Genomic DNA, 12,198 nt, shown 5'->3' on the forward strand with positions numbered 1-12,198 from the left:
CCCCTCTCTCTGAGGTTGGGTTTGGAGTTAACTCCTCTCTTCCCAGCCTTCCTGTGGGTTCAGCTGCTTCCACCAAGGGGGGACAGTGAGAATGGGAGGATGGAGGTGGGCAGGACCCCACAGATCTACCACCTCTGTATTCTGGGATGCGTTTCCCTACATTTCCAGGGAACGTGGATGCCTCAGCCTGCCAGACCCCTACCTCATCCTTGGGATATGGGTTTAAGTCCTGCGGAGAATGAGCAAATAGTTGCTATTTTTAATTATTAATTAATCTCTAGCAGCATGGCAAAAAGTGCTGTGGCACAGAGCAGATTAAGTCTCAGACCTGGGGATGGAGGTTGAAGCAGGCTTTGTTCTCTGTCTAGGGCAGGTCTGACCTCTCACCGGCATTTCCCTTCCTGGAGAGGGAGGACAGGCTGTCCAGTGAGGGCACCTCCAGACACCCAGCTTTGTTATCACTACCCGGGACAGTGTGTGCTCTGGCTGTCCAGACAAGAAACAATTTGCCACTGACAATAAAAAACAGCCCTCCCACCCCTGCCCAGCCACCCTCCTGGACTGGGACACTTCCCTGTGCTGGGGATGGTCTCAGCAAGACCCGAAAGCTGTCAGCTTCCCTTCACTGGGAAGGTCCTGGGTGCATCATCAAACACAGCCATGGGGCAGGATGGGGAGGAGGAGAAGGAGGCACTGGATTCTTCCCCTCCATGGCAGCCTGTTCTTCCAGGGGCAGCACAGGTGGAGGTATGTGAGGGAAAAAAGAGGCAGAAGTGGGGTCCTGCTGCCCCATTTAGCACCTCGCTCTGGTGGGAGGCTCCACCGCCCCCTGATATCAGCAGGGAGCAAAGCATCCCCATGCAGGCGGGCGGGCGGGCAGATGGGTATCATCATCCACAACCAAGGAAAAGGGGAAGGCCATGCTGGGGATGTGTTGATAACCCCGGGCACGTGGCTGCCTGCCACATCCCACAGCACCGCTCACCATGCAGGGCCCCCGCTGCTGCCTCCTGCTATTCCTCTGCCTGCTGCCACTGCCTCTGCACGCCACCAGCCCGGATGACTCTCAGAAACCACTGCCACTGCCATTCAGCACCTCTGACCCTACTGCCCATCTGCTGCGCGGCCGTCCCTCGGCCCCAGTGCGGCCCTACAGCCTCTCGCTCTCCCCCGAGGACTACCGCTACGCTCCCAAGCCTCGCCACCTGCGGCCCGGCCGACTGCGCCGGCTGCTGGGCCCGGCCTTTGACCCCTTCTGGATGTCGTCTGAAGAGCCGTTAGGCCGAAACCTCAGCGCCAAGGAAGATCTGGAAACCATGAGCCGGGAGCTGGTGGAGGGCGGCGGGCGGTACCGTCGCAAGCTGTGGAGGGAGGTGGAGGGGATGGAGCTGCCTCCCGAGCTGCCCGCCGACATGGCGCGGCCCCTACGGCGCTGGCTGGTGGAGAGAGCCTTGTGCCGTCTCACCTCCACGTGGGTGGACCTGGGACCCGTCTTCTGGCCCCGCTGGGTGCGGCACACCGCCTGCAGGACCGGCCCTCCCGCCTGCTCGTGGCCCCTAGGCATGGCCTGTCACCCGGCCCAGCTCGCTCACCTCAAGCTGCTGGCCTGGCACTGCTGGGCTGCCCGGCCCCCCGGCCCCCTGCACTGCGCCTGGCGGAAGATCCCCTATCCTGTGGTGGTGGCCTGCAAGTGCTCCTGCCGCTGAAGGGATGGGGAAATAAAGGGCTGAAAGCCAAGCAGGCCTCTTACGGGTGTTTGATTGCGGAGGTGGGTGTGGGGTGGATTTGGCTGCATGTGGATCCCAGTGGGGCTAGGTTCATGATGGGGTGGTGCAGGTGTGAGAATCATAGAATCATTCAGATTGGAAAGACCACTGAGATCATCAAGTTCAACCATCAGCCCATGACTGTGACCATACATGTCTGTGGGAGCAGAGCTGAGGAGCAACAAAGCCACGGGGAGAGGTGGGTTGAACCTCAGGGTGGTCACCATTGTGGGTTGGAAGAGGGGCAGGCTTGGGACTGGACTGTGGTGGTATAGTGAGGGTGGGTGGAGATGTGAGCCCAGGGCTGGAAGTGTCCACGTGCATCTGAGAGTGGGATGGGGGTCTGATATCTTAATGTACAACAGGAGTGATGGGGGACCCACAGCTATCCTGTAGCAGTAGTGCAGAGGGTGGCAACTCAGGACAGGGGTGGATCCATCTGGGATGGATCATTCTAGGAAACAGCCTGGAGAGGCAGCACTTACCTCTGCATCTCACTGAGGGAAAAAAAAAAAGTCCTCCGCTTTCTGGTCTAAAAGCCGTAAAGAGCCACAAACCAGCCCTACACCTTGCAGAAATACAAGCCAGAGGGTTTGCCTGGGAATAAAGCACTACCTCCTGCAGTCGATGACGGCTGTGCTATTCATTTCCAGCCTGACCCATGTGCCTTCCTGGCGCTGCGGCTCCTGATGCTGTGCAGCCTGATGCAGAGCTTGGCCTTGATGCAGCGAGAGAAGCCAAGCAAACATTCCCTTAAGCTCTTAGTGCTGTCACATTTAAAAACCGGAGTTTATTTCCCACTTTTGTGTGGTCATGGAGCCTAACTTGATGCAGCTTGTTCTGCAGATGGACCCTGGTTTCCATACCAGCCTCCTTCATACAGTCATTGCTCCAGTTTGAGTCAGATACGGTCACACCCTACATAACACTCAGATCAGCACGGGGACAGATAGAAGGACACACATCTTGATTCAAATAAAGCCATGCTCAGATGCCCAGGAGCCATGTGTGCCTGCATGAGCACAAATCACCGCCACTAAAGCACAGTTTGGAGGAACAAATCCAGAGCTTTCAGCTGTCTGTGTGTTCTCTGCTGCATGAAAATTGTGCACAATGGAGAGGAATTACAAGTTTCTGTCACCTGCTCTGTTTCTGGCCTCAAATTTAAACCCTCACGGCCAGCTGCTAGGCTGTGGCATGTAAGAACCAGATCCCAGGGTAAGAGCCCGGTGGTCAGGCTGGAGGACCTCTGAGCACCCTCACCTAGCTGTAAGTGTCCCTGTTCATTGCAGGGGAGTTGAAACAGGGCCCTTCCAATTCAAATGATTCTGTGGTGAGGGTAGTGGGCAGAGCATAAGAGCTGGCCCAGAGCACCAAGCAAGAAAGCCTTTGCTCTCTCTCAGACTGGCTGCTGGTGGCATGGGTAGCTAAAGGCTGATGAATAACCTGAGAAATTCTCCTGCCCTGGTGGGGAATTACTGTGGGGTCACATTTCAGAACCTGCAGGATGGGCACTGAGGAACCAGACAACCTCAGGCAGACCAGCAGCATCACATTTCCACCTGCGGAAGGGGAGAGGAGCACTTCAATGCCCAGACTGAGGCTACACAGCAGACACCTAACAGCACAAGAGGACAGAAAGTGGTAGCAACTCCTGGATGAGAATGCAAGAGCCATACAACTACTCACTGCACTGCAGGAAGTCTTTAATGCTACAGGTGATGCTGCCAGCACAGTGCAACAGCGAGAGAGACTCCCGCAGGCTGCAGTGCCTCAGTATCCTGTGTTGAGCAGCGTACCACTCAGGCCTCCCAGGCACAGGCACTTGTCTCGGTGGTGGGCAGAAGGGCACTAGGGGATGAGTCTGGCAGCCCCTCAAGGCAGTGCTCCATGTTTCTGTCCCACCTCGATGAAGGCTTCCACACAGCGGTCGATGTCCTCATCACTATGCACAGCTGAGATTTGGACCCGGATGCGGGCTTTGCCTTTGGGGACCACAGGATAGCTGAAGCCAATGACGTAAATGCCTGGAGAGGAAAAGCACGGAGAGCTGGAGCTGGCCAGGAGGGAAAACTGAGGTGACAATGGGTGACAGAAAGGCTTCTGGCTTCCGGTGTTACATGGCATCGCACATGGCTCCCTGCCTCGCTCACCTCTGCTCAGCATGTCCTCAGCCATCACCGCAGCCAGCCGGGCATCCCCCAGCATGACGGGGCAGATAGGATGGTCCTTTCCTGAGATGGTGAAGCCAGCTGCCGTCATCTTGCTCCTGAACCTGGTGAGTGAAATGAGGGGATGAGTAAAACCCAGGCCACTGAGAGCTGGGTGTGATTCTAAATCTCCCTCTGACATGCACACGGACACACAAGGAGGAGATGAGCAGAAGCAAGGTCCCTCACCGTTGGGTCTTGGCAGCCATGGATTGAGCGATGGCATTGCTCTCCATGAGCAGGTCCAGGGCCTTGGAGGCACAGCCCACCACAGCGGGGGGCAGGCTGTTGGAGAAGAGGTAGGGGCGGGAGCGCTGGCGGAGCAAATCGATGAGGGGTTTGGGGCCTGTTGTGTACCCGCCTGCAGAGGGAGGAAAGGGAAATGGGCAAGGCAGTCCCAGGGTGACCTGTTCAGAGTGAACAACTTGTTCCCTACAGAAGAAATTTTATCACAGATCAGGCCTAAAAAAAAAAAATCACAGCTGATGTCTTTTACCAAGAGCGTTCACCTTGACCTCAAGAGCAATTCAGCAGGACCTCCCTTGGCCATGTGGCAGAGTCCTAGACTGAGCCTCATGCCATGAGTAGGAAAAGGAGAGCATACATTGGAACTCTTTAGGGCATGGAGGGCCTCAGACATGGAAATGCCTTCACCTGCAGCTCCTCCAAGAGCTTTTCCCAGGGTAGAGTTGACGATGGTGACCTTGTCCATCACTCCCAGGAGCTCATCGGTACCCCTGCAGAAAAGGGAATGTCACATCATCAACCATACCAGCATGTACCTCTGATGCTGCTTTTTTCCTCAAGGGGAAGCCAGGTATCTGGTATCCCCCTTCTGTAAAGGAGAAACACTTCATTGTGCTTTTTCAGCCCAAGCATTGCCTTTCCTCTCAGCTGCAGAGAGGCTAAGACCTAGGAAGGGGTTCATCACCTCTTCCAGGTGGAAGAGTGCACAAAGTTCCCACAGATTTTTAGTATGAGAGGTAATGGCCTCAAGCTGTGCTAGGGGAGGTTCAGGTTGGATTTTAGGAAAAATTTCTCCTCTGAAAAAGTGGTGCTGCAGTGGCACAGGCTGCCCAGGGAGGTGGTGGGGTCACCATCCCTGGAGGTGTTCCTGAACTGTGTGGATGTGGCACTGAGGGACGTGGTCAGTGGGCACGGTGGAGGTGGGCTGATGGTTGATGATCCTAGTGATCATTTCCAACCTTACTGATTCTATGAACAGTCTCAATAGTGCACTCTCTCTAGTGATTCTTGAATGTAGGACTTGCACATGCCTCTGATGTGCCATATCTTGAATATACCAGGAGAAACAGCTACACAGTGCAGCCAACATTATTTGAGGTTGGCTCTGCATGTCACGAATGCACTACCCTACATACACACTGCTCCACAGTGCCCACATCAAGGTCTACACTGGTGGAGCCAACGGGATGTGTCCACTATGCTCTCCTGCTTTGCATTCTCTACCCCAAAAAGACAGGTCAGAGTATGGCATTCTGTCTCCCTACTGGCTCTCTTGACAACAGCATCAACAACACAAGGTTATAACTCATGTGAAGCACTCAATAGCCCTTCTCAATCCCTCTAGACATTGCACGCTCACAACTGTGCCAGGTGATGACAGAAAACCCCGAAGACCCAAGGGATTCTCTAATAGCAGTGAAGGGTGAAGCAGCCCCTTACCGGCCATTGGGACCCAGGAAGCCCGTGGCATGGCACTCGTCGATGAAGACTAAGGCATCGTACTTCTGGGCCAGCTGGCAGATTTCCCGCAGGGGTGCGATGTCACCATCCATGGAGAAGGCACCGTCAGTGGCCACCAGCCGTAGGCGGTGTTTCTGTGGGAGAGAACCACGTGCTACATCACTTTGGGACTGGTGAAGGAGGCCGAGATACAGCCCTAGCCCCACCTGCTGCATGTACAGTGTGGGTACAACGAACTAAGATATAGTTGCAAACAACATGTCAGTTGCAGAAGCCAGGTGCTTTCCCACATTGCCTGACCACCAAAAAGGGCGCAGCTACAACTCTACAACTTTGGAGACAACTCAGAAAGCAAATGGTGTCCTGGGCTCCATCAGAAGAGGGTGGCCAACAGGGACAGGGAGGTGACTGTCCCCCTCTACTCTGTTCTTTCTGGAGTACTGTGTCCAGGTCTGGAACCCCCAGTACAAGAAAGACAGGGAGCTGTTGAAGAGGGTCCAGAGGAGAGCCACAAAGATGATCAGGGGACTGGAGCACCTTCCCTGAAGACAGGCTGAGGGAGCTGGGCTTGTTCAGCCTGGAGAAAAGAAGGCTGTGGGGTGACCTCATTACACATTTCAGTACCTAAAGGGAGCCTACAAACAGGAGGGGAATCAACTCTTTGAAAGGGTAGATAGCAGCAGGACAAGGGGAAATGGTTTTAAGTTGAGGAAGGGAAGATTTTGGATATCAGAGGAAAGTTCTTTACTGTGAGAGCGGTGAGGTGCTGCAACAGGCTGCCCAGAGAGGTTGTGGATGCCCCACCCCTAGAGGTGTTCAAGGCCAGGTTGGATGTGGCCCTGGGCAGCCTGGTCCAATATTAAATAGGGAAGTTGGTGGCCCTGCATGTGGCACGGGGGTTGGAGATTCATGATCCTTGAGGACCCTTCCAACCCGGACATTCTGTGATTCTGTGTGAGACTCTCTCATTCTCTACAATGACAAGAAAGGAGGTTGTAGAGAAGTGGGAGGTTGGCCTCTTCTCCCAGGTAACAGCGATAGGATGAGAGGTAACAGCCTCAAGTTGCGCCAGGGGAGGTTCAGGCTGGATATTAGCAAAAATTTATTCTCAGAAAGAGTGGTGCTGCAGTGGCATAGGCTGCCCAGGAAGGTGGTGGAGTCACCGTCCCTGAGAACACTGTGTATGTGGCACTCACTGAGGACATGGTTAGTCAGCATGGTGGGGATAGGCTGATATCTAGGACTAGATGATCTTAGAGGTCTTAGAGGTCTTTTCCAACCTTGATGATCCTATGATTCTATGGGATGGGAAAGAGTTGAGTGGATCTTTCAGGGCTGCCCAGATGCACCATGGAATGGAGCACAGCGCTGGTACCTGTGCGTCCTGCAGTTTGGCCTCCAAGTCATGCATGTCCATATGCTTGTAGCGGTACTTGTTGGCCTTACAGAGGCGGATCCCATCGATGATGGAGGCATGGTTCAGCTCATCCGACAGCACCGCATCCTCTGGGGTCAGTAGAGCCTGCCCATGCCAAACAGATCAAATCAGCTTTGAGGGCGAAGAGAAACTAGCACAGCCGTCCAGAATAGTGGTGCCCCATCCACGGAGGCATTCAAAGAAAGGTTGGATGGGGCCCTGAGCAGCCTGAGTTGGTGGGCAGCCCTGCGCGTGGCAGGACGTTGGAACCGGAGAGCATTTAAGGACTCTTCCAACCCACGATTCTATGATTCTATGAACTCCAAGTGTCCCTTCATCCAAAACCTGACAGCCTTTGCCAGTGCAAAGGACAAAGCTGCCTTTGACTACAGCTGCCACTGCAAAATTTTCCACTTCCCTCCCCATCTCCCCCTGTGGTTTACTGAGGGCCGTTTCGTCAGCTACGCACTCCCCTCCTCCTCGTGTAGCATAACTGAAGCTCTCCAAACCTCAAAGATGCCAGCATTGGCATCGAAGCAGCTAGCATAGAGAATGGCATCCTCCCGCTGGTGGAAGCGTGCGATTTTCTCCTCCAAGTCCTTGTGTATGCTCTAAAGAGAGGACAGAAGCAACCGAAGCAAGCGTCACTGTTTGGTTGAGCAAGTTTCTGCTTGCCTGCTGCTGACAGCAGAAAATAGCCACCTACTATCCAGGAAAGGCGTGTGTGGGAGAGGTTAATTGTGCTCAGAAACTTGGCAAGCGGCTTTAAAGCCAAGAGGCGCCCAGTACCTGCGTGCCACAGATGAAGCGAACAGAGCTGAGCCCAGCACCAAACTCCTCCAGGGCCTGCACGGCGGCACGGATCACCTGCGGGTGGCTGGAAAGTCCCAGGTAGTTGTTGGCGCAGAAGTTGAGGATCCCTGCGGGCAGACACAGACACCGAGGCAAAGGGATCGAACCAGGCATACGCCCCAAGGGACTCCCCCTCCGTCCCGCACGCACCGGCTCCGCCACCCGCAAGCCGGAGATGCGGGCCCTGGCGGGAGGCGATGATTCTCTCGCTCTTCCAGGTGCCGGCACCGCGGATCCCCTCTAGCTCTCCCTCCAGCCACCGCCGGAGCTGCGCTGCCGCCGCCCCCGAAGCGGCCCGGGAACTCCCGGTACCCCGCACCGCACGCAACGCAGCTCCGCGCCACATCGCCGGACCGCGCCACGCCGCGCTAAGGGGCGGTGCCCCGCCGGCCAATGAGAAGGCGCGCTGCGGCCACGCTCATCCGCGCAGCTCCTCCCTTAAAGGGGCAATGCTCCTGCTGTGGGCCCTAGGACCCTGCGGCGCTGCACTAGGAATTGGCCGTGCGGCGCTAAGACCCAGCCGAGCGGCTCTCTGCTGAAGCCCGCGGGGGACACCTGGCTCCTTTGGGAGGTGTTGCTTCTTAGCCTTGGGGTTTGGATCCTAGAGAGGAGGAAATTTTGGATGCCTGTGTCTGAAAGGGATGGGGAACCTCCTTTGGGAGGTGTTGAGGTCTTTGAGTGAAATGGAGGGAGGCTCTGGCCCGAGGGTGAGTTGGGATCCATCAAGTCCAAATTTGGGTAAAGACTACCCATATGCTTTAGGAACCGAAGGGATTTAGGAACAAACAGCCTGGGGGGTTATGTGCCAGAGCCAAAGGGATTTTGGAACAAAGGGACATAATGGACTGAGGCTCAAGAAGCCAAAGAATGTTCCCATCCAAGGGAATTGGGGTCCTCATCCCAGGTGACATGGTTTCTTGCATCCAAGTGGTTCGTGGGTGCTCAGCACGAGGTTCAATGAAATGACACAGCCTGTAGGATTTAGCCCAATAGGTCTGTGTGTAACCACTGAGATGACTGTGAAACCTTTGGTCTGAGAGGTTTAGGACCTGCCAGATATATCCAAGTTTGAGGAATCCCAGTGTCTTTTGGTCAAAGAGATTTGTAACCCAATGTGTTTAGACACCAGGATCCCAACTGGATTGGGCTCCTCTACGCTCCACTTTAGCTGGCTACAGGTCCTATGGGCAGAATGTTCTAGGACCCTGATGTCCAGAAGACCAAGCACCTGGCTCTTGAGAGGGGCTTGGGCTCTTCAGCCTAAGTCTGAGAGCCTTTGGTCCAATGATCTTATGAACAAGAACCTAAAGGGATTACATTCCTCCAGGCCAAGGATTTCACTACTGTGAACTACAGGGTACTGTACTGGGATCCCCTGTGCCTCAGAGGTTTTGGCAGCATCTACCTGAGTCATTTAGGAACATCAGACCAATGGAATGGAAGGAAGAGCCAGGAAGGTGAAGATCCTGGGCCTTGGGAATTTAGGCACAGCATACCTAGGGGTGATGTCCAAGGACTTGGAGCAGAGCAGTAGGGCCGTCCCATCCCGTGGGCTCACAGCCAGCCCTGTGGGTTGGGACACTGCGGTGCCTGTGTGGCCTTGGGGCTGTGCCAAACACTTGGTGGCAGCAGCGTTCAACCCCACCCCAATGGCCTGCACCACCACACGGCCGCACTGTTATCTCCAGCCCTCACACGCTGGGCTGGCGGGCTGTGCCTCGCTCCAGGGGACAAGGAGGAGTCCACTCTCCACCTCCTGGCTCTCACAGCCCTCCTACCTTCCCCCAAGTCCTCCACCCGCCCACCACAGCCCTCCAGACCCACGGCAAGATGAAATAAACACTCAGAGAAGTAGCTTGTATAAATGGGAACTCTTCCATATGAAAGAAGTTCCTTTTTTTTTTTTTTTTTTTCTTTCATTCGTTGCCTTGTTTTAGCTGTTAGAAATACATCAACTTATAAAATTTGCAAACAGAAAGAGGTAAAAATAAAGGCAAAAGCTATTTACAGAAACCAATGGTGAGAGCCTGGGCAAAGCCCCCAGGCTGCTCACTTCTTCTTGGGCGATTTCCGGGCACCAGACTTGGCTCTGGGTTTCGACCGCTTCACCTTCATGGTCTTGGAGGTCTTCCGTGACTTGGCCTTAACAGTCTTTGGCTTCTTGGCCTTCTTGGGGCTCCGCGACTTCTTCCTGGCCTTCCTGGCGGTGGCTTTGGGCTTCTTGGCCGGTGACCTGGCTTTCCTGGGCCTCGCCGCCTTCTTGGGAGACGTGGACCTCCTGACAGCCTTCTTCTTCTTCCTTGGGGATCTCTTGGCCTTGTCGCTCTTGGCCAAGCGGAAGGAGCCGGAGGCCCCGACCCCTTTGGTCTGCTTGAGGACGCCGGCAGCCAGGAGACGCCGGATGGAGAGCTTGATCTGCAGGTCGGCGTTCTGGCCCACCTTGTAGTGGCTCTTCACGTACTTCTGGATGGACTGCCGCGAGGAGCCGCCGCGGCTCTTTTCCGCACGGATGGCCGCCGCGATCATCTCCGAGTAGGTGGGGTGCGATGCCGAGCGCCGCGACGCCTTCGCCCGCTTGGGTTTGGCTGGGGCTGGGGATAGAACCAGGCTCTCCGTCATGGCCGACGCTTCACCCCACGGCGGGGTTAGGGAGCTAAGAAAGGAGCCGCTGGCAATAACGGATGTGGGGCTGCTCCCTATGCTGCCGCCGCTGCTGCGTCTGTGGCCGCGCATGTCAGCACCGCACATTTAAGGGTGCGGCACGGACCGTGGGGAGGACTGCACGTCCCCGTGTCCCCTCTGCCCCGCCCTGCAGTGACATGACTAAGGCAGGCAAGGAGGGACAAGGTTGGGACAAGAAGGGATGTGATGGGGAAAGAGGTGGACGCTGGGGTTGGACATTAAGAGATGGAGAGGGATATGGTGGGGATAGGGTGAGACATCGTGGGAATGGGATGGGCACTGAGGCTGGACACCGGAGGATAAGGTGGGACGTGATGGGGACGGGGGTGGATACCAGAGGACAAGGAGGGACATGGTGGGGATAAGGGTGAACATTGAGTTAGACAGCAGGGGACAGAGAGAGATGTGATGGGGAAAAGAAGGAGTACTTTGGAATAACACTAGATAGGACAAGAATAGGTGTTGGGAGGGAGATCAGGAGACAAGGAGGTAACGTGCAGGGCAAGGAGGAGCTCGTGTTGGGGACAGGGAAAGAGCAGGGGGATGTGGCAAGGACCTGAGAAGGGTGTTAGGGAACATTGGATGGAGACAAGGCGGATATGAGGAGGAATGTAGGGGATAATGAGAGGGGGGACATTGGAGAGACACTGGGGGTCTCACCCTTCTGTCTGCCCTGAGCAGCTATGGTGCCACCCTGGGGTTTGTGGTGGCTCCCAGCTACCAGGGTTGTGATCTATGGGAGGGTTGGTGGTGCGCTTTTTTCCTGCAAAAAGACTCAAAAATAGGTTTGGCAGCTGTACCCCACGATCCAATATCTCCGTCTCTACTCCCACTCTGTCCCATTTGCTCCCCACCAGAGGCTTTGGGACATGCAGAGCTCTCATCAGCCACTGCCTCCCAGCTGAGTAAGCACCCAGCTGTCCTCGGGAGATTAAACGTGGCTGTGACCATTGTCTTCCTGAAGCATTTACATCACATTTTCCTCCTTCTGTCTTAAAAAGCATTCGTGTGCCCCCATGGATATGTGGCACTGGAGGTGAAACAAGGCAGTTTCTAATATCTCAGCACATCCAATATGTGCTGAGCACCCCTCTGCCACACCAGTATCACCAGATGCTTTTGTGCCACCACGGAGACATGAGGAAAGGAGAAGGGGATGCTGTAGGGAACCATGGCCTCTGTGTGACACCTTGACCGGGTGAAAGGCCCTGAATTTGCTGCGCGGGAAATGCAGTGCCGTTGCTGGCTGTCTGCACGTAGGCACTCGGGTGCAGGCAGATAAGATTCCATCTGGTTTTACTTGCATCCAAGCTTTTAACTGCCAGCAGGGCACGGGCTCACCCGCCAAAGAGGGAAAACAGAAGGGGGGGGCAAAGAGCATCTCCAAACCCTGCTCCTTCCCCACCAGCTCACTGCAGAGCCTCCAAAAAATAGTGGCAATATTTATCAGGGCAGTGCAGTACCCAGGCTTCACCTTGCTAGAGGCAGCTGAAAACTGAGTGTCTTATCAGAGCCCATCACCTGGGCACCTCCTGCAGCCTCTCCCCGGTACTTGGGGAACCCC

General features: G+C 55.4%; 3 protein-coding genes across 5 annotated transcripts; 1 reads left to right on the top strand and 2 right to left on the bottom strand.

Annotated features, from left to right (window-relative positions):
* Window positions 1-559: 559 nt before the first annotated feature.
* Window positions 560-1,737, top strand: LOC100548577 (noggin-1-like). Of its 2 annotated transcripts, XM_085226635.1 has the most exons (2): window positions 560-747; window positions 993-1,737. In XM_085226635.1, the coding sequence occupies exons 1-2, from the start codon at window positions 586-588 to the stop codon at window positions 1,704-1,706; spliced, it is 876 nt and encodes a 291-aa protein (XP_085082761.1). In that variant the 5' UTR covers window positions 560-585; the 3' UTR covers window positions 1,707-1,737. The 2 variants fall into 2 exon arrangements, with proteins under 2 accessions (XP_085082761.1, XP_085082765.1); XM_085226639.1 differs by lacking the exon at window positions 560-747 and having other exon boundaries at window positions 886-1,737.
* Window positions 1,738-3,455: 1,718 nt separating this feature from the next.
* Window positions 3,456-8,355, bottom strand: GCAT (glycine C-acetyltransferase). Of its 2 annotated transcripts, XM_010711177.4 has the most exons (9): window positions 8,103-8,354; window positions 7,890-8,020; window positions 7,610-7,711; window positions 7,059-7,205; window positions 5,663-5,817; window positions 4,631-4,713; window positions 4,166-4,337; window positions 3,920-4,041; window positions 3,456-3,793 (listed from the first exon to the last, which is right to left on the bottom strand). In XM_010711177.4, the coding sequence occupies exons 1-9, from the start codon at window positions 8,296-8,298 to the stop codon at window positions 3,642-3,644; spliced, it is 1,260 nt and encodes a 419-aa protein (XP_010709479.1). In that variant the 5' UTR covers window positions 8,299-8,354; the 3' UTR covers window positions 3,456-3,641. The 2 variants fall into 2 exon arrangements, with proteins under 2 accessions (XP_010709479.1, XP_085082708.1); XM_085226582.1 differs by lacking the exon at window positions 7,610-7,711 and having other exon boundaries at window positions 8,103-8,355.
* A 1,449-nt stretch (window positions 8,356-9,804) lies between these two features.
* Window positions 9,805-10,588, bottom strand: H1-0 (H1.0 linker histone). The gene has a single exon (XM_085226671.1). It carries the CDS (start codon window positions 10,569-10,571, stop codon window positions 10,002-10,004), a length of 570 nt encoding a protein of 189 aa, XP_085082797.1. The 5' UTR covers window positions 10,572-10,588; the 3' UTR covers window positions 9,805-10,001.
* Between the last annotated feature and the right edge of the window lie 1,610 nt (window positions 10,589-12,198).

This window comes from Meleagris gallopavo, chromosome 1, assembly GCF_905368555.1.
Source record: "Meleagris gallopavo chromosome 1, MGAL_WU_HG_1.1, whole genome shotgun sequence".
Taxonomy (NCBI): Eukaryota; Metazoa; Chordata; class Aves; order Galliformes; family Phasianidae; genus Meleagris; species Meleagris gallopavo.